Source organism: Hyperoodon ampullatus (assembly GCF_949752795.1).
Source record: "Hyperoodon ampullatus genome assembly, chromosome: 15".
Taxonomy (NCBI): Eukaryota; Metazoa; Chordata; class Mammalia; order Artiodactyla; family Ziphiidae; genus Hyperoodon; species Hyperoodon ampullatus.
In genome coordinates this window covers 16412127-16436627 of record NC_136928.1, presented here as the reverse complement: position 1 = coordinate 16436627, position 24501 = coordinate 16412127, and the positions used below count along the sequence as shown (strand labels likewise).

The following is a 24501-nucleotide window of genomic DNA, read 5'->3' as shown; positions in this document are numbered from 1 at the left end:
ATAAAGTATTCTCGAAACTCAACAGTACAAAATCAAAAAATACCTTAGAAAATGGGCAAAAGATATGAATAGTTATTTCACCAGAGAGAATATACAGATGGCAGATAAGCACATGAAAGATATTCATCATCATTAACCATTAAAGAAACACCAATAAAAACCCATGAGATACTATCACATTAGTATCTCATTTTAGCCATGTTAGAATGGCTAAAATTAAAAATGCTGATAATACCATGTGCCCAGGGGGTTGCAGGACAACTGGAATTCTCACTCATTGCTAGTGGAAATGTACAACAGTACAGTCACTTTGTTTTTGTTTTTATTATTATTTATTTATTTATTTGGCTGTGCCAGGTCTTATTGCGGCCAGCAGGCTCCTTAGTTGGGGCATGTGAACTCTTAGTTGCGGCATGCGTGTGGGATCTAGTTCCCTGACCAGGGATCAAACCCGGGCCCCCTGCATTGGGAGTGTGGAGTCTCAGCCCCTGGACCACCAGGGAAGTCGCTGGTACAGTCACTTTGGAAAACAATTTGGCAGCTTCTTACAAAATTAAAAGTACACTTACCTTACAGCCCACCAATCCCACTTCTAGGTATTTATCCTAGGTAAAGGAAAACTTAGGTTACACAAAACAGATGTTTATAGCAGCATTATTCATAATCACCAGAAACTAGACACAACCCAAATATCCCTCAACTGGCCAGTGGATAAACAACCCACACAGTGGAATATTAGTCAGCAGTAAAAAGGAATGAACTGTTGATACACACGATAACGGATGGATCTTAAATGCATATGCTAAGTGAAAGTAGCCAGTCTCAAAAGATTATCAACTGTATTATTCCATTATTTGATGTCTGAAAGAGGCAACAATCCAGAGACAGAGCAGATCAGCAGATGTCAGGGTTTGGGAGTAGAGGTGGGGTCTGACTACAAAGGGGTGGTACCAGGGAATTTTGTGGGGTGTTCACATTGTTCTGAAGCCCATTTGTGATGGTTGTTAGAAGAATCTAAGCATGTGTTCAAACTCATAGAACTGTACGACCGAAAAGATGAATTTCACTGTATGTAAATTTTAAAATAATCTTCTAAATGGCACCAAAAAAATAGGTAGTAGCCTCCTTTCCACCCACCTCTGAACCTCTCTAATCACCCACCCCCCCACCCACACACACACAGACAAACGGAAGGAACCACACTAACAGGTTCATCCCAGCTCTTTTCCCATGGCCATTGCAGTCATAGCTACATCAATGTTGATATATAGGCACAGCAGTCCTTTTTTAAAAATCACAAAAATGCATGTTGGCTTGCAATTAGATATTTTCAGTCCACAGTAAAGACTGGGCATCTTTTCTGATCAGAATGAGCCACTTGTCCTCATTCTTTTTAAGGGCTACAGAGTACATGTACCGTATTTTATTTAGCCATTCCCCTACTGAAGGGAGTTCCAATTGTTTTGAGGTTTTTTCCCTTTTGCTAACAGTGGTGCAGTCACCCTCCTTGTTCGTTTTAACTCAGTGTATTCACACAGTTGTTTCTCCAGGCTAGATTCTTTTTTGTCTTCTTCTTTTTTTTCTTTTTTGACTGCGCTCTGCGGCTTATGGGATCTTAATTCCCTGACCAGGGATTGTACCCCGGCTCTTGGCAGTGAAAGTGTGGAGTCCCAACCACTGGACGGCCAGGGAATTCCATATCTAGGCTAGATTCTTAAAAGTGGGTTTTCTGGCTCACAGAGCTTGTGAATTTTTAATTTAATACACAACTTCAAATGACCCTCCGTAAATGTTGTACCAGTTTACACTTCTAAGAGCAGAGTAGAGACTATTTCTCCACTCCCTCATCAGCACTAGGTGTTATCAGTCTATTTTTAATTTCTTTTTTTTTCAATCTGATGGATGAAGAATGTCAGTCATGTTTTACACCTTGGTCAGCAAGTCCTGGTCATCCTCATGTGACATGTCTTTATCCACCTGCACCCAGGCCAGCCCTCAGCAACCTTTAACCTGACACGTGCAGCACCTCCTCCCCCAACTCTCTCCTCACCCTCTCTTCCCAAGTCATGGGTCTAACTGCGGAGCTTTCCTCTTTTCTTTTTTTTTTTGCGGTGCATGGGCCTCTCACTGTTGTGGCCTCTCCCGTTGCGGAGCACAGGCTCCGGACGCGCAGGCTCAGCGGCCATGGCTCACGGGCCCAGCCGCTCCGCGGCATGTGGGATCCTCCCGGACCGGGGCACAAACCCATGTCGCCTGCATTGGCAGGCGGACTCTCAACCACTGCGCCACCAGGGAAGCCCTGGAGCTTTCCTCTTTAAAAAGTCCCGATGCCTTCCCATTATATTCAGAATAAGATTCGAAGTCCTGTGTGAGGCATTTAAGGCTTCTTAGATTCTGGCCAAAGTCAACATTTCTGCCTTCCCAAGTTCATCTGCCACTCCTTCCCTCCCTCTGATATCTCCAGCCCCACCCCTGCCACCTGGTCCCTGAGAACTTCAGGGGCTTTGATCCTCTGCAGTGTCTGTGCCTGGGGGAGGGGCGGGGCTCCTGGCCTGCAGTGGGTGGCCCTCAGCCCTGTGTGTGTGTGTGTGTGTGTGTGTGTGTGTGTGTGACCAGGTGCTGGGACAAGGCTGGGAAGCAAGCCAGGCAGGTGCTGGGTGGGGAGAGGGGAGATTGAAGAGCCTGGGTTTGGAGGCTTGACTCCGAGGTCCACCCCTCAGGGGCTGTGGGATTCGGAGCCAATGAGTTTCTCAACCTCTGTGTCTTAACTTCCTCCTTTGTAAAATGAGGTTAGTAGTAACTCAGGGAGCAGCAAGAGCGTTTTCACTGCCAACTGTGATACAGTCTCACATGGTACGAGTCATACCGGTACGAGAGGTACCGAAACCTCCTCTGGGCGGCGGAGACCAGCGTGCGGGCATGGACTCTCCTGCCCCGATTCTGCTGAAGGCACCGCTGCGTAGACGTGAGACCCCAGAGAGAACGTGTGCAGGATACTGCGGGAGTCACGGACCACCACCGCCTCCCTGAGTGTACACAGGGGTCCTAAGAGGGGAGAGGAAGAGAGAGCGTTTGCAGGGGTCACAGCTGCAGTTCTGTGAGTCCTCAGCTCAACAGGGTGGCACCAGGGGAGCCTCCCTCATCCCGAGGAGGCCTCCCATGGGACAGGGACGGGGCGCAGGGACTCTGGGGACAGGAGCCGGTGTGGGTGGAGGGGAGCTGAGCTAGCCGGGGAGGGTGGGTGGTGGGTGGGAATCTCTCAGGGTCATTTTGGGACTCTGCCAGACGCACCCAGGACACAGCCCACCCGGACAGTGGCAGGCGCCGGTCACAGGAGAGCTCTGCCTGTCCCCCAACCCCTCCTTCCCAGACCCCCAGCCCCTGGGGAAAGACCCCCCACCCCCCACCCCCAGCTCAGACGCCCTGCATTCGGGGAGGCAGGAGACAACGCTGACTCAGCCCAGAGGTGACGCCGTGTTCTGAAGTGACCGCAGTGAGGCACCTGGCGTGTGACCCGGGGGGCTGGGGGGAAGTGGCGTTTGGGGCCATGTGTGTAGACCATCTTTGCAGCCAGTGTCTTCACTGTAATGCTCTGTTGGGGGGGGGGTATCAACGGGGGGTGGCTGTGTGCTCTGGAGGACACGTCGCAGTATCTGGAGACATGGTCGAATGTCACAACTACCGTGCGAGGAAGGGAGATACCCCCAGCATCTAGTGGGAGGAGGGCAAACGTCCTATGATGCACAGGATAGGCCCCCAGCGCCCCCCAGCAGAGAATTATTCAGCCCCAAGCCTCGGTAGTGCCAGGGTGAGTAACAGTTGCTTGTCACTCCATGATAAGCAATGATGGGAGGGCATGACGTGTGGGAAAGTTGTGGGGTCATGCCCCTTAATATGATACGGTGTGCGACGTAGTGAATGAAGGTTAGGGATCCAGAGGCCTGTGTCCAACGCCCCCTTGGTGACACATTGGCCGTGTCACCCTGAGCAAGTCCTCTACACAGTGAGACTCTGCGTTTCCATCTCTGAAATGGGGATTTGAAAGCATTCTACGTTACAAGGCGAGTTGTGAGGGTCATTATGAATATGATACTGCTCTGAAAACCGAGACCTGGTAACCCTTAGCTGTTAACGTTTCTTGAGTGATGAATCGGGGAAAGGGCCCTACCTGTCTGGGGTTGGGAGGGGGAGGTGTAATAGAGATGGGCAGATCCAAGCTCCGTGGACAAGAGCCGTCCCTCCACGGATTGGCCACTCAGTGGCCACTCGAGACAGAATTCCACTCGAGACAGAATTCCAGCCATTCCTGGAGAGCCTCCAGGAATCCAAGGTGGGGTGACTGTTTACATTCTGAATTGTAGGAGGATGCCATGTAATATAATAATTTCACTACTCTTCCTCCTTTGCTGAGCTCAAAGTTATTTTCGAGTTACAGTGCCTTTCCATCCCCATATGCTTATAAGGTCCCAGTTATATCACCTGGCAGGTAATGGAGACCAGCTGTCTCTGTACTCAGAGAAGGACTTTGGTCATTGCCTCCTGCTTGGAGACGGTCTTAATTGTACACACAGGGGTGCGTGAGCAAATGGACTTTCAATCTAAGCTCCTGCATCACAGCTCTGTGCCCTTGGAGCCTGTCGCTGGCTTCCTGGTCGCCACCGTGAGGTGTGGGGTTCAGGCTGGACACTGGGACGAGGTCTGCCGGCCTTCACGTGCTGAGGCCCAGGCTTAGCCCCTGAACTCAAGCAAAGAGCCTGGCCAAGTGTCTGACCCTTGGGCCCCACCTCCAGTACACGTGTCTGCCGGTGATCAGATGCCCGGCCCTGCACATCCAGATCAGGTCAGTGAGTAGGTCAAGGGAAGGTAGGTTTCAGGGGAGCTGGGGTGACGAGATCCCAGCAGTGCCTCCTGACTTAGAAGGAGGGAAAGGGATGAGGACCGGTTTGCCCTGGTGGCCGAGGAAGAGACTTTCCGATGCAGTGGCTCTCCTCCCTGAGAGCTGCATTTTGCCACGGAGTTTAGAGAGGCAGGTTCTCTGCCCTTGCTGATCCGTGGTCTTATTTAGGAGAGGAAATGGGAGCAGGAAGAGGGATTCAGGGTAAAAGCCGTTGGAGAATGGAAGAGCAAGAATAGGGGGGTGGAGAGCAGCGGTCGAAAAAGCAGGTGGTCCCAGAACTCCAGGTGCATGGAGGAGGCCCGGAGGGAAGTGCAGAGGACGGGAAGGGAGCTGGATCCTTCTCCAGGTCACTATCCAAGCACCGCGTGAGTTGTGATTATCGTAGAGTGGCTTTTGTGTTTTTGTTTTGGTTTTTTGCTTTTGACTGGAGAATGATATACATGCAGAGACGAGCACGTGCCGCTCAATGAATTTTCCGACACGGAACACACTCCAGACCAAGAAACAGAATGAGACCAGTGCCCGGAGGCCCCTCGGTGCCCCTTCCAGAGGGCTCTAGAACTCATTCCTGGACGGTGGCCACGTGTCAGCAGCGGAAGGACCCCTCTATCCCTGGTGGCTCTGGTAGGAGAGCCTGCGTGCCTGCGTTGGAGGGGTGCACTGGGTTAGAGACATCCTTCCTCTCTGTAGACTCAGCATCTCCCACGGGGCCTGTGCTCACCCGGTACAGTTGATTCTCGTTTTTCATGGTAGCTGCATTCTGTAAAGTCACCGCAAACACTGAATTAGCGAGTCATGAACCATCGCTCCAGGGGGAATAAAAGGTTAGGTTCCTGTGAGCACACAATCACAACATTTTTCTCAAGTGATTGATACATAACCTTGTTTTATGTGTGTTTCTGTTTAAAGACAGCTTATTTAATATGTATTGTTGATTCATAAGCATCCAACACCCAGCCAACAACAGTATAACTCACACCTGAGCGAAGCTCATCTGACGCACGTATCTTCTCCATAACACACATCACTGCCTTCTTGTGCTTAGGGGCACCAGACAGCACTTCAGTAGATATGGGGGCTATTTTAGACAGTAAAGTCACCAAGAAAAAACACAAAAGTGCAAAAAATGTGACCCTAAGTACACTGTGAAAGGACCCTTGTTTACAGCCTGAGAGCAGAAACATGAAAGAAGCATCCCCATGTTCCACATCCGCTGGGAACGTGTTCATCCCAGGACTCAAAGTTGTCATTGCTCTGAGCACATCTGCAAATGACCATGAAGGGTCAGGACTATTGATTTTGGGGGTTATAAATACGTTTTAGCGAGTAGGCGAATTGTCAAATACAGAATTCCTGGACGAGGGCTGACTGTGTTTGTTGGGTGAACAGAGGAAGGAATGGTAAGTTTCCTTCGGAGGTGGAGCTAGGGCACAGCCGTGTCGCAATTATTAAAAATGGGGGCTTTCTCTGCCAGAAACCCCTTCTCATTCTTAAAATGCTCGGCACGGCTTTACAGATGCTCATGTGAGCATTAAAAGCCCAAGTTCTCTGGTAGCATCGCATGGCCTGGCTCACAGCCAGAACCGATACAGAGCGACAGCAGACTTTGCCAGCCTGTATAGATCAGGAGCTGTCCGCGTAAGGTGAGACTGACAGTAGATCAATAAATACTTTTTTAAAAACCTTCAACTTTCATACAGGGAGCCCGAAGAGTGGGTGAGGCCCGTGTGTCCCCAGGGTCCCCTTCCCCCACCCCAGCGGTCCCCTTAGTGTCTCTCCGGGCACACGGTCACCTCCGTGTAAACCAGGGTGATGGCAGAGGGGCTGGAGGGGAGACAGAAACGGGGGACGGCTCTGGCCTCAGCTCGTTGTCACGAAGGCTGGTGATGCTTGCACTTCAGAGCAGAAATCTTAGGGAACTCGGGCCCCTCCATCCACAGAGAATATTGTGAAGAGCTGGGAATGAGCTGTGGATATGCGTTTTTAAGATGACAACGTAACAAAAGAGATTCGAAGCTGTGTGCCGGGATGTTAACATAGCGCTCTTGGGCTGTGTTGATTCATGAAGAACTTTGTTCTCCTCCTTTCTACTTCCGCTTTCTGAATTTGTACATTGTGCATGTGTGTTTTTATGAACAAGAAAGATATTTTATAAAAGGAAAAAGATTCTTTAAAATTGCTGCTCCAGAAGCGGCAGCATCTACCAAATGTTTACGAGGTGTAAGAAGCCTGCCGTCCTACTGTGTGTTAGCTTAGGGCGGAGTATCTGCTTTATTTTCTTAGCCAGAGGGCAAGAAACGGTGGTGGTTTACATTGTACAGCTGATTGCGTCTCACTCAGAAGATGGTGGTCTTTTTTTTTTAAGTTAGTTCTTCAAGTATAGTTGATTTACAATGTTGTGTTAATTTCTGCTGTACAACAGAGTGATTCAGTTATACATTTATATACATTCTTTTTAGTATTCTTTTCCATTATGGTTTATCACAGGATTTTGAATGTAGTCCCCTGTGCTATACAGTAGGACTTTGTTGTTTATCCATTCTGTATATAATAGTTTGCATCTGTTAACCCCAATCTCCCTCTCCATCCCTCCACCACCCCTTGGCAACCACAAGTCTGTTCTCTGTGTCTGTGAGTCTGTTTCTGTTTCGTTGATAAGTTCATTTGTGTCATATTTTAGATTCCACGTATAAGTGATATCATGTTATCTGTCTTTCTCTTTCTGACTTACTTCACTTAGTATGATAACCTCTAGGTCCATCCATGTCACTGCAAATGGCGTTATTTCATTCTTTTTTATGGCTGAGTAGTATTCTGTTGTGTATATACACCACATCTTCTTTATCCGTTCATCTGTCGATGGACACGTAGGTTGTTTCCACAAGGAGATGGTGTTCTTGACGAGTCCCAGCTGTGTCCTGGCTGTCACAGGGGGTGTAGACCCCTGTTAGAGTCCCACCCTCGGGGTCCCCAGCCCCCGCTCCCCACTGTCTGTAGGAACGCTGCCTATGCCCTGTTCCATACAACTTTCTCCAGTGAGTTGTAAAATACTCTTTTTGGCTCATATGAGCCATCCAACTGCATGGTATAGGAATTCATCAGAGCTGTGTCAGTGCCGTCATAGTCAGAGTGACACCAGTGCCAGGAGCCCGACACTGAGCCCCCCGGGGGCCGGGGAGCCAGCTGGAGCACTGAGATGCCGGGGCCTCCTTGGCCTCGCACAGCCAGCCACCATTTGCCTCTGATTTAAAGCCCAGGATGGAAATGTTGTCTCCAATACACTTAGTCTTGACTGAAGCATTAGAATATCTTGTTGACTGAAGTAGTGAGTTTCAACCCCTAGTCGAAGCCCTCTCTCCAGTCTCCCTGTGTTGCAGCAAAGGCCAGCACGTGCTGGGTATTGCTGGGAGGACCGTGTGACCAGACATCTGGTCTGGTCGAGCAGAGGGCACGACCAGCCACTGAGCATGAAGGAAAGATCTAAGAGGAAGTGAAAGGGCCCCTTTAAGAAAAGTCCAGAAAGACAGATTATGAGGACTCTCTGGAACGAGGGATGGGAAATGCAGACTTTCTGTAAAATACGCAGCCACCCAGCCTGCCTTCTGTGTGCCGGGCAATCACTGGGTTCTCTGGACAAGAAATAAAATGTAAAATTACATTGTAGATGAGCTAATATTAGAACAGCACTTGGTATGTAGTCTCTGCCGTGTGTTTGTTTAGTAAATAAGTTCTAATGACCAGAAGCATATGTCAGGGCTTCCCTGGTGGCGCAGTGGTTAAGAATCCGCCTGCCAATGCAGGGGACACGGGTTCGAGCTCTGGTTCGGGAAGATCCCACGTGCCGCGGAGCAACTAAGCCTGTGAGCCACAACTACTGAGCCTGCAAGCCACAACTACTGAAGCCTGCGCGCCTAGAGCCCGTGCACCACAACGAAGAGCAGCCCCCGCTCGCCACAACTAGAGAAAGCCCACGCGCAGCAACGAAGACCCAATGCAGCCAAAAATAAATTAATTAATTAAAAAAATAATAATAAGGAAAGCATATGTCAGTGGGGTGGATGGTCAGCTGGCAGATCTGTCGGGGCAAATGTCTCAAGAGAGTTCCAGAGGATTAGGAGGGAGAGCATGTCCAGCTGGGTGACCAGAACAGGCTTAATAGAGGAGATGGCATCCGGGTGCCAACGTGGTGGACATGAGGGGGTGATCCTGGTGCCAGTGTCCAACTGCACCCGAAAGTGGGGTCCGGCTGCTCGCCTCTCAAAAGCCATTAAAGAGGCCAGGTTGGTGGAAAGGAAAGTTTGCTTTATTTTGGATGCCAGCAACTGGGGTGGGGGGCACCTGTCCAAAGGCCGACTCCCCCCCACTGACAGTCAGGGGGCAAGAGCTGTTATAGACAGAGCGCAGGGGCTACACGCAAAAACAGCACAGTCAGCTCTGACGGTCATCGAGAAATTGGTCATCAGTGGTCTGACCAGCGTCATCTTGATTGTTTTAGGTACAGTTAATCTTTAGTTTTGGGGTGGGTTTGTTTCCATGTCTTTGAGGCCAATTCTTGGAACTGTGGCAGCTTATGTCATGGAACTTCTTCCACCTGGTGAGAGTTTCAGTATCTATAAGACAGCTCACAGGAGATGGCTCAGAATATTATCTATTCCCTTGAGGAGGAACTAAAGGTCCTTGACTTTGCTTACTGACTCAACTATTATTGTTTGGTCTCCTTTGACTGTTCTCCTTTGTTTCTGCATTTTCTCACTTCTCGGATTAAACTTATTCTTTGGCTAAAGGTTTTCCACAGACAAAAGGCAGGCGGAGGCCATGGGCAAGGACCACAGGGCCCTGATCTGATTCACAGCCTGTCCTGGACCGTGGCCACAGCCTCCCTCCTCACCCCCCGCCTCCAGCCCGCTGTCCCCCTGCTCAGACTTACTCCTCGCGCAGCCTCCAGAGTATACCCAGAGTTTAAAGCCCTGTGGCTCCACGTTATAGACAAGAAAAAGGCCAGGGAGGACCCCTCAGTTGGCCTAGCCTGCGTTTCAGCCCCTCTGGGCCGGCCTGCTGGCAGTTCTGCCCTCTGCCCTCTCCACCTGGGAGGCCTTTGCTTACCCCTCTGCTCAGCCTAGAAGGTTCCTTCTCCAGGTCCCAACCACAGACAGCATCCTCAGGTCCTACCCACCGGTGTTACCCTGTGTCTACACAGCACGTTGTGAAGTGTAGCATTTTCCAGTTTCCATTGAGTGACTTGTTTTTGCTTCGTCTCCTCCACTGGACTTGGAGCTCTTTGAAGAAACAGGGTTTTTTTTATTCTTTCACCTTAGCATTTAACACAGTCCTGCCCATAGCAAACAATGAGTGAATGAATGAATGGGAGGGAGAAAGGAAGGAAGGCGGACGGGGAGTAGAAATGCTGGGCTCTGGCTAAGAATAGACATAGGGCTGGATTACACATTTGGAAGCAATCTGACCAAATCTGAGTGTTGAAGGTCAGGAGTGGAACAGAGACCATTTGGGGAAGAAGAGAAAAAGGCTGAGGCTTGGGAACAAGGAGCAATTCCAGGTTTAGGAGCAGGAGTCCAGCAGGGACCTGCAGAGGGGATGCCCAAGGTGGACAGGCCTCCAGGATGGGTTATATGGCCACATCCGAACTTCAGGGGTAAAGTAGCCGGAGGATGGGAGAGTCCTCTGATCTATGGTCCAGTGGTTGGGTGTATGGAGAGCGTAGCACTCACGTTGTGTCAGGATCCAGGATTAGCTGAAGAGACACGGGCAGGAGCCATTGGAGTTGAGGGCAGAGGAGGGTCGAGAATGGGGCTCCAAGGGGGGTGGCGGGGCTCCTGGAGATGTTTTGTTGTTGTTGTTGTTGTTTTGAGCTGTGGGAGACCCAAGTGTTTTGCAAAGCAACGGGGAAGTGGTCAGAGGCCAGGGAGAGCCTGAGAGGCCGGAGGGGACAAGGGGGTAAGTTGAGGAGACGGAGCAGGGTTTGCAGGGGCCAAGGACAGTTCAGTGCATGTGAAGCCCAAGGTTCCTCTCCACCTGCCGGGAGGCCAAAGCTCGCAGGGCAGTGGCTCTGTCCCTTGCCCCTCTTTGGTGACCAGGGGACTGGCAGAAGAGGACTCCATGTTGAACTGGAGGCGGAAGCCAAACCAAATAGAGTAAAATTCTAAACATGCCAGAACAAGGGGTGGCATCTATCAGGCCACAAAGAATGAGGATGCTGACTCTCCCCGGCCGTCCTCGCATGTGGCTGTGACCCGGGTGTGGCCTGTACCTGCTGGCGGGGCTGCCCTGTGGACACGGGAAGCAGGAAGGAGCCGGGTGGGGATGGAGGTAACCATCCACTTGCTTTGTGGGCTGGCTGGCAAATATTCAGAGAGGACAGCTCGTGGGGAACCCTTGGATTCAGGGTGCTTTCCAGAGACCTGTGAGAAGCCACTTATTTAATCATTCCGTTTCCCTGAAGAAAACAAACTGGCTTCTTTTTTCTGTCGATGAAGATAATAAATTCTCATCATAGAAAATATGAAAATACACAAGAGTCAAAAAGCAAGGGAAAGGGGGGAGTGACCCACAGTTTTACTGCCCAAAATAAGCACTGCGAACATGCAAGGAAATTCAGCAAAATGTTTTGGTTTTAAAGGCATTGTTTCTCTTCTCTCCTGAACATCACGAAAAACAGCCACAGCTTACTTTTGGTGTCAGTCTCCACAAGGGAAGGTTGTGCTTATAATTTCTAAAAGAAAAGAGAGGAAGAACGTCCCAAGTAGATCGGGTATTGGGTAGTATGTACTGGTCTAGAGTGACAGGCCTATATTAAAGAAACCTGACCTATTTATGTACTGACTCTTACCTCATTCTCTAAGGTATCCCATAGGAGGAAGGTGACTTTAAAATGTGTGTATAGGAGCAGTTGCATTTGATTCTTTGTGGCTCAGACTGGAGGAGCATAATCTCTTTGATTTGTCTTTAACTGAGAAAACAAAGTCCCTGAAAACAAAGTACTAGTGTCACCAGAGAGGCTCCCAGACCTCCTTCCCTGCCGCTGTCTCCCAGAGCCCCTGTGCCGTGCTCTCTGGGTGGGAGAAGCCACAGGGGGGCTGAAGGTGACCAGGATTGTTTTGCATAACCTGTGTCTTTACCCACAGAGAAGGCAGCAGGGCCTGGGACCGACGGCCAGCCTGCACCGCCCTGGATCACCGGCGGGCGGCAGAAGCGACGAGGGGCCCCGGAGCAGCCATCCAGCCAGGAAGACAAGCCTGGGGCCGGGACCTTGAAGTCTGACACAGGAAGGCCAGCCAAGGCGCCCGAGAGAACCCAGGTGCTTAGAGCAAACATTCCCTGTCCCTGTGGATGCAGGGGAGAGCCCCCGGCAGGGCTGGGACCCGGGACCCCGTGATGGCCTCATGTCCTGCACGGCCATTACAGGGACCGTCGCCTGTGACGACTGCTGCTCTGCTGTCTGCCCTGTGCGTGTGCTGGGCGGCTAGGGCGTCAGAGAAGCCGTGGATCACTCAGGCGGTGGAGACAGCCCTGTGCTCCCGGCCTCCTTGGCAACGCAGCTCAGCATCTGGAGAGATGGACCGGGTTAAAATAACTTCTCAGTTGGACGCTAGGCGACCATGTCAACAGATCCATCTCGACTCATCTTGCAATAATGACCGAGTTCTGCTTTTGCTGCTACGCTGGCCACCCGCTGGGGTCCTTATTCCTCACCTAGGACTGCAGGGCTGGAACCTGGGGGTCCCTTTTACACTCCGGACTGAAAACAGCGTTACCAAACCCAAACAACTGCGCTTAGAAGCAGGCTGAGACTCAGAGCTTTTATGTTCCCCCAGGTGCCATGGTAAATCCCAAAACACATTTCAGCCGTGCGGGGAAGTGAGCCTGAGCCTGCAGTAGAACCTGCTTCTCTCCATTTTAACCAAAACCACAATCGTACCCAAGCTTGGAAACCCTCCTGCAGGCTTAGGGAATTCATAAAACAAATATTCACCAGTGACCCCGGCATCCATGATCATACCAAGTGTCATAAAAGTCTCAAAAACTATTTCCAAACACAGTTCATTTTGCCTTTCCAATGGAACCCTGCTGCCTGACGTCTGGGGTTGAGGCCAGGGCTGGGGACAGGGCAGAAGCCAGGACACCTGTGTGTGCCCAGGAGGCCTGCACGAGTGGACTCCGGCATCCTGGAGGCCAGATGGCAGCCAGTACCCAAAGCAGAGCTCCCCCGAGAAAGTGCCAGTAGCATGATGCACGTTGACAGAAAAACCCCGTGGCTCATTGCCTTTGGTTAGGTTTGTCCCCATCTGAATCTCAGGTGACAGGACAGCGTGTGTCTTTCTTACGTCCTCACAGGAGTCCGTGAAGCAAGCCGACTTCGTCCGCAGCAAGTCTTTCCTGATGACCCCTGCCAAGCCCGCTGTGGACCAGAGGCAGGGGACAAAGCTCCACCTCCAGGAGGGGCTGCAAAGAGGGATCTCCTTGTCCCATCAGAACTTGGGTATGAAACCCGAAAAGAGTACTGAACACTTTGGAATGCATTTCCGGGTTTGGTCCTGCCATGTTGTGTTCTGTTTTGTTTTTCTGAATGACTTGCCACGTTGATTTTTTAAAAACAGCTTTTATTGACATAATCATTTACATGGCAAAAAACTCACCCATTTTAAGCGTACAGTTCAGTGAGTATATATTTACTGAGTTGTCCAGCCATCACAGTCCAATGTGAGAACATCTCCCTCACCCTAAAAAGCTACCTCATGCCCATTTACAGTCATTCACCATTCCCACCCCCCAACTCTCTATTTTCTGTCTCTCTCTCTGTTTGCCTCTTTTGGGATGTGTCTTATAAATGGCATCATAAAATATGTGTTCTTTTGTATCTGGCTTCTTTCACTGAGCATAATGTCTCTAGGTTCATCTTTGTTGTGGCATGTATCAGTATTTTTAAATTTAGTTTTCGTTGTGGTAAAATACACATAACAGAATTCACCATCTTAACCCTTTTTTAAGTGTGCAGTTCAGCAGTGTTAAGAATATTCACACACAGAGTTCCGGCAGCTTTACTGGGAAAGTTTCTCTCACCTCACTGCATCACTGGAACTGTTTGAGCCTGCTGTGAAGTCTTTTTAGCACATAAGTTATTCCACGCTGAAATCTTCTTTACATGTTTACAGGCTTTATGTTTGAGACCACGGTTAAGACCTTGGACCTGTAGTTTAAAGGTGTGCAGGAGGCTTAAGTGCAAATCCAAACTCGTTTCTCACATTTCCGTTTGTTTTGTCTTCTCTCCAGCAGCCCAGTCGGCAGTGATGATGGAGAAAGAATTGCATCAGCTGAAGAGGGCCAGCTATGCCAGCACAGACCAGCCATCCTGGATGGAACTTGCCAGAAAGAAGTCACAAGCTTGGAGCGACATGCCCCAAATTATAAAATAGGTTAACAGTGTGCTTGGTAAAGAATGTCCACTACCTTGACGGGTCACTTTCTTTAAAACTGCCACTAAATCAAGGCAAGCAAACTGAAACTTGAGTGATTTTATCATCAGGTTACGGGAGAACGAGCTCGGGGAAGAGGAAGAAACCAGGCAGACAAGTTGGACAGACACATCGCCAAGGGCCTGGGCCAGAGGTGCCCGAAGACAAGAAAACCATTGAAAAGGGCCAGGAACGAGGTTCTGTGCCCACAGGTATGAATGTGAGTCTTTCAGAATCCTCAGGATAAAGAAGGCTCGGGCAGGGAAGGAAATGCAAATGAAATGTGGATGCAGAACTCGGAGGGCCTTCCGGGAGAACGTGTGTCTGCGCCTCCATCTGAGATCAGCTGTGTCTCTGGCCATTGTCCTGCCTGTGGAGCCCATCTTCTCCTTTCACGTTTACTGTTAGGCATGACATTCATGGTAAAACAGGGATGCCATTTCCAAGAGCAGCTATAACACGGTCCGTTTTCCTGAAGGCAGCTACTCCAAGAAGGAGTGGAAGGAACACAGCAGGGTTCATCAATTCATAGACTCTTTCCAAAATTAATTTTTAAACTTTTCCACTTGGCACCTGTGTCCCTCACTATTGCACAATGCATTGCCTGTTCAATAAAAGGTTTCAAACCTGCTTCCGTGACACATGTTATTTCCGTGCTATTTCTTCTCACAATGAGAGAACGTCCTCCAGCAACTGAGTTAAATGCAATGTGTGGAATTTCATTTAATATAGATCTCATGTCAAATCTCAGTTGGGTTGATTTGGGAGTTTGGGGTGTATGAGATCTTTTTTTTCCCCGGTAAAATTTTGGTCTTTGTTTTTGAAAATCAGAAGCTACTGTAGGGTTTTTGCTCTTTACAACTATTTGGTACAACATATTAAAAATATAAAATGTCCTTTAAAGTTGCGATTCTTTAACATCTCATTCATCTAACCTGTATGTTTCTGTTGAAAACTAGGTTATCAGTGCATTAACCAGGATGATCCATGAGTGGAGAATGTGGAGAAGCCAGGAAAGTAAGAGCATATATTTGGGATCTCAGAATTATGTCTCAATTATATAATACCTCTATTTTTAAAAACCTTTCCAATTTGTTCCTTTGAACAAGCTAATCTCCATGGGAATGTGTATAGCTGGGGACATTTGGCCATCAGAATCAGTAAGACGTCATATATAATTTGATTTTATATACCCTAAGTTCTGCTCCTTTTATTGTATTTTCCAGCTGTTAGAACCATGCAACGTGGTCAGGTCTACCTGTATTGAAAAAGTCCTGGGATAGTTGTTTTTTCCCCAACCAAATTGATCTATTAACTGCATTCACTTAGAGAACATCAATGCCAAATTCCATGGTGAATGTGCTCTAAATGAGAACTCCCTCCATCCAGCCTTGCTCCAAAAGCTTAGATGTGCATAGTTTTAACTAGGAAAAAAAACATGTTGTCTATTATTACTCAACACCATCATTTCTCCTATTAGCAGAACATTTCAGATGAACAGTTTTGAGGCAGTGGATTTCACTGTAAGATCAAAAGTATTTGGTTCCATTTTGTTGAAATAGAGGTTGATATTCTCTGTGTGTTGCAGGACTGGGTTTCATTCTCTCTGACACCAGGTAAGTTAGGAGGGTATAGAATTTTAGGACACTGGGAGAATTCCCTACAGGGGGTGGGGGTGGTCCTGCAGCTGCCACCTCTCCCTGTGCCCTGCATGGAGGTTGTGACCTTCTTCCATAACAAGAAGAGCTGAGACAGAGGCCAAAATTTGGAGATGGTGTGGGAAGTCTAGACTGGAAATGGAGATGGTAAAAGCCTGCAAGGAATTGTCAGCTTTTTTCAGGTTGTCAGGTTTTTCCTAAGAAGAAAGACAGTAAGCAATTCCTGAGTTCTTCCTCTGTCCTGGGCACTGCTCTGAGTGCTTCGTACCTATTATTTGTAATCCTCTCCACAGTCCTTTGGAGATAAGTACCAATCTCTACTTTGCAGATGAGGAAACGGAGGCATTTCATTGATATTAAGGTCACCTGCCCAAGATCTCATAGCAGAGCACCTGGTAAGTGGCCCCAGACCCCATGCTTTTAAACACTACCCTCAAGTGAATCCCCATTTTTAAAAAACATTAGTGTGGAGGTGAATCGGTGTCCTCAGAGATGTAACACAGACAAGGGAGTGCTAAACTTGACCTTGAGGGCTCCTGCATGGCTATAGACTGAATTTTTGTGTCTCTCCAAAATTCGTATGTTAAATCCTAATGCCCAGTGCAACAGTGTTAGGAGGTGGGGCGTTGGGGAGGTGAATAGGTCATGAGGATGGAGCCTTCATGAATGGGATTAGTGCCCTCATAAAAGAGACCCCAGAGAGCTCCCTTGCCCCTTCTGCCATGTGAGGATACAGTGAGAAGATGGCCATCTATAGACCAGGAAGAGGGCTTTCACCAGACACTGGGTCTGCCGGCACCTGGATCTTGGACGTCCTGTCCTCCAGAACTGTGAGAAACACATTTCTGTTGTTTATAAGCCAACCATTCTGTTACAGCAGCCCAACCAGACTAAGACATATATCCTAGAGACAAGCGTACCTCGTGATGCTTCCCTGGTGACCATCTTGCTTCCCACCCTAAAGTTCCTTAAAAGGACTGGAGAAAGTGTGAGGGTTCTTTTGTACTTTATAATCATGAGCACCTACACGGACTGTGAGATGTTCCCATTCATTCCTTCACTTCGTTCAGTCAACACCAGTGTGCGGGCACTCTATCGGGGCCTGGGGGCACCCTGGTGAGCAAATGGGCAACATGCATTCTATTTAAGGGGGGGCACACTGAGTAATTAACCATGAAACCTGAGAAAAACATGGAACAATAGCAGTAAGTGCAATGGTGAGCCTGAAACAGAGGGACTTGGTTGTGGCCGAAAGTCTCCTGAAGATTGGGTGGTTAGGAAAGGGTTTGCTCGAGAGATGACCTAATTATAAAAATGAACCCGCCATGCAGTGATCTGGGGGAGTACACGTGGAGAAGAGGGAACCACTCAACCCCGTCCCAGGCCTTTGAACTTGGCCGGTTCAAGAAAGTGTAGCTGGCATGTGCAGGACAAGGGGAAGAAGCACGTGTGGACATCAGGAAGCAGGTCAGGTGGGGAGACAGATTTTGTTCTGAGTGCTTTGGGAAGTCAATGTGATCTTGGGTGGCCTCGGCCTGCAGTGGCTTGAAGCAGGATTTCAGTTTCCGGCCAGAGACTGAGGTCAGGTAGCAGCAGTGAGAGTGCTGAATTCTAGCCACCAGACCACCAGGGACCAGTGGCCAGTGACAAGGCCCTGGCCTGTCAGCTGTGTAGAAATGAATTTCCACATAGAGATGGAAAGTAGTGAAACAAGTGAAGTGTTTATTAGGAGGAAAAGAGCATAGCACGTGTGGATAGATGCACAGGCGGGCTCAGAGAGAGAATCATGCCCTTTTGTAGTAGTTTGAATCACTTTTATGGGGTGTTCCTTCCAGGTTTCCTTTGACCAGTCATCTTGCTTTGCCTCGTTCTGAGTCCATATTTAACTTATCTCAGGGTCCTCCCCTGTGGTGTGTGCAACTCTTAGCCAAGACGGATTCTAGTGAAGAATCTATGGATAGGTTGACATCACTTACTGTGAGGTGGCACCCCCTCCCTTTTTGACCTCCAAGGAGCGTTTCTGCACATGTGTAGTTGAGGAGGTCTCCTTGAGTTTGAGAATGAGGAATATATGGTCTTTTATCTGGGCAGGGCCCAGCCTCCTCCATCATCCAGCTTTTATGGGGTTTCTCCCATTATGGAGTTTCTGTCCACAGGGGAGAAACTGTTCAGCCTGGGGCCCATCCATCTCCTGCCTCAAGTGAAGGAGAGTGATGGGAGGGGAGGGGATTTACATTTTTTGTTTTGTTTTGTTTTGTTTTGTTTTGAGGTACGCAGGCCTCTCACTGTTGTGGCCTCTCCTGTTGCGTAGCACAGGCTCTGGACGCGCAACTCAGCGGCCATGGCTCACGGGCCTAGCCACTCCGTGGCATGTGGGATCTTCCCAGACCGGGGCACGAACCCACGTCCCCTGCATCAGCAGGCGGGCTCTCAACCACTGCACCACCAGGGAAGCCCGGGATTTACATTTTAAGAAGCTGGCTGTAGCTGATGGTTGGGAATGGATTGTGTGGGGACACAGTGGAAGCAGGAGGCTAGAAGGCTGTTGCCGTGACCTGTGTGGGATCATCATGGTCTAGAGTCATGATGGAGGTGGAGAGAAGTGGATGGATTCAAAATACTTTTAAAAGGTAGGGTAGGGCTTCCCTGGTGGCGCAGTGGTTGAGAGTCCGCCTGCCGATGCAGGGGACATGGGTTCGTGCCCCGGTCCGGGAGGATCCCACATGCCGCAGAGCGGCTGGGCCTGTGAGCCATGGCCGCTGAGCCTGCGCGTCCGGAGCCTGTGCTCCGCAACGGGAGAAGCCACAACAGTGGGAGGCCCGCGTACTGCAAAACAAACAAACAAACAAAAAAAAAAGTAGGGTAAAATCCAATATGCTGGTGGATATGATTTGGAAAAGCAAAGCATGGCAGTGGAGATGACACCTAGATTTCTGTTTCGAGCTCCTGATGAGTTATGTGTCATTTACAGAAATGGGAGCGGGGGAGAGATGCCACAGAAGGAGTTCAGTTTTGGACGCCTTCAAGTTGAGATTCCCATTAAACATCTAAGGGGAAATATCAAATAAAGTTATAAACTGGGACATCATCAGCTTTAGATGGAGTAGGAATTCAGGGGTCTGAAAGGGAGAGAAGGGTCCCCCAGACTGATCTGAAGAGAAAGAGGAGCCAGCAAAGGAGACAGGGAGGGTCTGTGAAGGAGGAGGAGGTGTTGGCAGAAAGAGGGAGGCATCAGCTGTGCAGGTGGGGATGTACCAAGACATGGGGATGAGAGTGACCCCTGGCCCTGGGAACATGGGGGTCATAGGCAACCTGTTCTATTTCAGTGGAATGGTGGGAGGCAGAAGCACAGGTAGAGTGGGTCAAGACCAGCCAAGCTGTTGACACGTCAGCTACACGCAGCTTTCAAGAGCTGTTACTGTGAATGGGAGCTGACGAAATGGCCATAGCTAGAGGTGGGAGAGGTGTGTAGCCAACAGAGGGTTTGTGGTTTGTTTTTTCACAAGGGACATGCAAGAGCGTGTTCATGCGTGGATGGGAGTAAACTTGCAGGAGGGCAAGGAGAATTGCTGATCTTCGTGAAGCGCACTTCACCTTCCAGGGCTTCCAACAAGGAGGAAATGCCTGCGCTTGTGGGCTGTTCTCGTTCCTGGAACCAGGAGCCCCCCGGTTTGGATCCAGCTGCCAGGGGAGGCCCCATTGTGATGGCAACATCCTGGTCATGCCCTCCCCTGCCTGCCCTGGGTCTTCCGTTCCCACAGCCCCCTTCACGCCTGGACGTGTGCATTTGGGGGGCTTGTTGCTGTCTTTCCCTAGAACTTGGCCCCTGAGCAGTCTGCAGAAGGAGTCCATGCACACCTGGCGTTCTTTGTCTTGGTCAAGCCTATTAAATATTTGGGGGTGTGGGGGGTCTCCTGGAGGGGACGTTGCCTCTCTAGCTTCCTCATCCTATAGCCTGCCCCCGCCAGCGGGGCAGATAGTTCTTGGTTATCTCAAGCCCATCAGGCCTACCTTGACCCCTCCACACACACCACTCCAAGCAGCTTAACAGAATTGCTCCAAAACAAATGGCGTCGTCTTGCTGAGGGGAATTTTGATGAATAAAATTTTCTCCACTTCAAGCCCATCCAGTTGTTTGAAGAAAGAAGAGAGAATTGACCTCTTCTCACTCCACAGGGAGCAAACCAGGACCAGAAATGAATGTTCAAGAGAAGGACAAATGAAGAAAAGTTTTAACACTCACAGTTGTCTAGCGTGGGACAGGATGCCCAGTCAGGGGTGAGCAGGCAGTGGGAGGATGGCCATCCCTCCAGGATGATGTACCTATGTCCACCCCTGGAAAGGACTTTGGACTGGGCGGCCTCCCCAGCCTGGAGTTACTGTGGATCTGCAACCTGTAGTGGTCCAGGTGGGGCCTTTTACGTTAGTTTTATAATACGGTTACATTACATTGCTCTTAATCTAATTATTACCAAGAAGTAATCATCCAGAAAATCATCCAAGTGGGCTTTTATGCAGAATGTAGTTGTCCAGAGTGCTCTGGAAGCTTTTTATTACCCGGAGAAGGAAGCCAGGTGGAACCAGCCAGTAAGAAGATGGTTCTTCCCAGTCCTCTCTAGAGACGTACGTGATGGGGAGAGGGATCCAGATCTGCCCCCGCCGCCAAGCACTGAATCTTCTGGTCGGTTCTGTGTAACCCCCATGTGGACAGAGATACTTATTCCTTGGTTGATGAAAATAATCTCTAGCAGATAGGCTTTTCAGGGCCAAACAGCAGAAGTAATGCAAGCTGAACGCATGTGTTTTGGGTAATAGCACAGGTGTTCAGGCAGTGGTTGACATTTGCTTTATCCACGTGCTCTAGCGTCCTTCCTGCCTCCTCCATAGGGAAGGTATCCTCATTAGCATGGAAATAAAGGAGAGATGCGTTTGTGATGCCCAAAAGATTCTCAAAAACAACAACAGTCAGGCTGGTTGCAGGGTGTCCTCCAGGAGTTTGCTTATTGACTTCTCCTAAAAGCACCCAGAAGTATCTGCAGAGAGGCCAGAGGCCTCCAGACCTGCACACCCCTGAGCATGAGCAAACCTCCTTGCCGAGAGCCTAGCTTGACAGTTGCTATTACATTTTGAGAAAACAGAAAGTCACCGTTTAGCTCACTATCCAATAAAGAACAAGTTGCCCCTGGAAGATTCCCCACATGGATAAGGATTCTGGTATTGGGCTTCCCTGGTGGTGCAGTGGTTAAGAATCCGCCTACCAATGCAGGGGACACGGGTTTGAGCCCTGGCCCGGGGAAGATCCCACATGCCGCGGAGCACCTAAGCCCGTGCGCCACAACTACCGAGCCTACACTTTAGAGCTCTCAAGCCACAACTACTGAGCCCTCGTGCCACAACTACTGAAGCCCGTGCACCTAGAGCCCATGCTCTGCAACAAGAGAAGCCACTGCAATGAGAAGCCTGGGCACCACAACGAAGAGTAGCCCCCGCTCGCCGCCACTAGAGAAAGCCCGCGCGTAGCAATGAAGACCTAGCACAGCAAAAAATAAATAAATACATAAATAAATGTATTTTTTAAAAAAATTTTGGTATCAAACTTAGGAAAATGCAGAATTGCTACCAAGATAAAGGAAACTAGAGACAACTCATTAGGGAGTCCTTTAGACAAAATAAACTCAGTCTTTCAGAAGCTGAAGCCTTTAAATTGAGATGCTCCATCTTTCTTCCTAAAGGAGGGGAAGGAGGGAGATGAACAGATTGTTTCCACTGTCTGCCACTCCCCCCACTTCATCGACCAGCTCATCCGTAAGGCTCAGGCCCTCCCATCAGGTGGCGTTCCCAGGCTCCCATGAGGGCGGAGCAGGGGACAGAGTCTGGATGCTCACAACTGTGCTGAGTGCAGGGCAGCCCTCAGGAGCCCTCACCTCACATTGCCTTGCCTCTTGGAACTCTGTCCACTGGGGGTGCTGAAATGCTTCGAGCCCCTGGAAAATTTACAAAGGGTGTGGGCCTGGGCACTAAATTCAAAGGCGCCAAGTTGGAGCCGACTTTCCTGGCAGTGGTTGGAGCCAGACATATCCTGCGTCACCCAGGGACCCTGGAAGTCCCAGCAGCTCCTGCCCTGATAGGCTGCTGTTCTGTGCATCCACTGTCCATGTCTGCACAGGCTGCAGCGGGTTTCCAGAGCTCTCTGCTGTTTCTGGTCTCTTCCCAGTGGGTGCTGGGCTTCCAAGCTATTATAGGCTTAATTGTGTCCCCTCATTCAAATGTTGAAGTCCTAACCCCCCAGTATCTCAGAATGTGACTGTATTTGGTGATAGGCCTTTAAAGAAGGCCTGTCTTCATGAAGTTGAATGATTTCACTGTGGTGGGCCCTTATACAATACGACTGGTGTCCTAATAAGAAGAGATTAGGGCTTCCCTGGTGGCGCAGTGGTTGAGAGTCCACCTGCCGATGCAGGGGACACGGGTTCGTGCCCCGGTCTGGGAAGATCCCACATGCCGCGGAGCGGCTAGGCCCGTGAGCCATGGCTGCTGGGCCTGCGCGTCCAGAGCCTGTGCTCCGCAACGGGAGAGGCCACAGCAGTGAGAAGCCCACGTAATGCAAAAAAAAAAAAAAAAAAAAAGAAGAGATTAGACCACAGACGCACACAGAGGGAAGACCATGTGACCACACAGAGAGAAGACACCATCTACAAGCCAAGGGGAGAGACCTCCGAAGAAACCAATCCTACCAATACCTTGATCTTGGACTTGTGTCCTCCAGAGTCATGATAAAATAAATTTCTGTTGTTTAAGGCACCTAGTCTGTGGTGCTTTGTTATGACAGCTCAAGCAAACTAATGCACATAACTAGTGGGGTCTACATTTAGAGCTGGGGTTGCCTCTTGGTCTGGGCTGGGAGAAGTGACCTCTTGGGCCTCCCCCACTCCAAGACTTCGTGGTGAGCCACAAACAAGGTCAACTTATTATCTTGAGAAAAAGCTTTGATACTTCTGGCAGGTGATTGTTTATTTTAAAAAGAGAATAATCCTCAGTTTTTAATTCTTTCTCTCTAATTTCTGATACTTCGGTCTCTGTGCCCCTTACTGGTTCTCAAGACATTCCTTTGGTTCAGTCTGGAAGGTGCAGGTTCCATTTGCAAGGTCCCCATCAACCCTGACAATGCCATCTTTTACTGGTGACTTTGTGCCCTCAGCAGCATCCAGCAGAGTGGTGTACCTGGTGCAGAGTAGATGCTCAGTTAATGTCTACCGAATGGAGGAATAAACAAGGTATTTAGTAACACAGATGTTTCCATGCAGGGTCAGTCTATCAGAAAACATCATTCTAGTTACACACACCTCACCTTCATTCATTCCCTGCTGGTCAGAGTCCAGCCCAAAGGTTCTTAGTTGGAGTGGAAGGGCAGGGGGAGGTAAAGGAGGAGGTAGGAAAAAGAATCAGAAATTCCAAGGGGAGTTTTTCAGACTACCCAAGGCTGCTCTTCTCTGGCACCTATCAGACCAAAACTACCTGGTATGTGGAATGCAGCCTCTATGTTGGCATTTGGTGGCCCCAGACACGGTGAATGTTCTTGATCATTGTTCCATGCGCACACAGGAAATGCTGTTGTTGGGTGGAATTTTTGTAAATGTCAATTAAGTCAAGTTGGTTGATAGTGTTGTTTGGGTCATTTATATCCTTACAATTTTCTGCCTCCTTGTCCTGTCATATGCTGAAAGAGGAGGGTTGAACTCTCCAACTCTAATAGTGGATTTGCCTATGTTTTCTTTCAAATCTATTTGTTTTGGCCTTGTGTGTTTTGAAGCTCTGTTGTTAGAGGCAGACACATATACAATTATTATGTCTTCTTGGATATTTGACTCCTTTATCACTATGTAATATCTCTTTAACCCTGATAATCTTCCTTGTTGTGAAGTTTACTTTAAAATTAATATAGCAACTCTAACTTTCTTTTGGTTAGTGTTTGTATATCTTTCTCCATCCTTTTACTTTTAACCAGTGCATGACTTTATATTTAAAGTGGGTTTTTTGTAGATAGCATATAGTTGAGGCTTGCTTTTTTGGTTCAGTCTCAGTCTTTTAACTGATATGTTTGGACCATTCATATTTTAACTGATTATTGATATGGTTGCATTAAAATTTACCATTTTACTAGCTGTTTTCTATTTGTTCCACTTGTTTTTTGTTTTTTCCTCTTTTACAGGCTTCTCAGTATTTTTTTATGGTTCAATTTTATCTCCTCTAGTGACTTATTATTTCTTTTAAAAAACAGATTTTTGAATTGATAAAGAGAATGTGATATATATGAAATCTTGACATTTGTGACAATATAGATGGACCTTGAGGGCATTATGCTGAGTGAAATAAGTCAGACAGAGAAAGACAAATACCATATAATCTCACTTATATGTGGAATCTAAAACAAAAACAAAATAAAAGGGAGCTCACAGATACAGAGAACAGACTGGTGATT

The 24501-nt window shown here is 48.9% G+C and overlaps 1 protein-coding gene across 1 annotated transcript in view; it reads left to right on the top strand.

The window, feature by feature from the left end:
* CRACDL (CRACD like) overlaps window positions 1-14994 on the top strand; it is a 45573-nt gene extending 30579 nt beyond the window's left edge. The window contains exons 8-10 of the mRNA XM_079720404.1: window positions 12037-12209; window positions 13247-13391; window positions 14183-14994. Of these exons, the coding sequence (XP_079576530.1) occupies window positions 12037-12209; window positions 13247-13391; window positions 14183-14325 (461 nt within the window). The 3' untranslated portion in view covers window positions 14326-14994. The remainder of the gene's footprint in view (window positions 1-12036; window positions 12210-13246; window positions 13392-14182) is intronic.
* Window positions 14995-24501: the final 9507 nt, after the last annotated feature.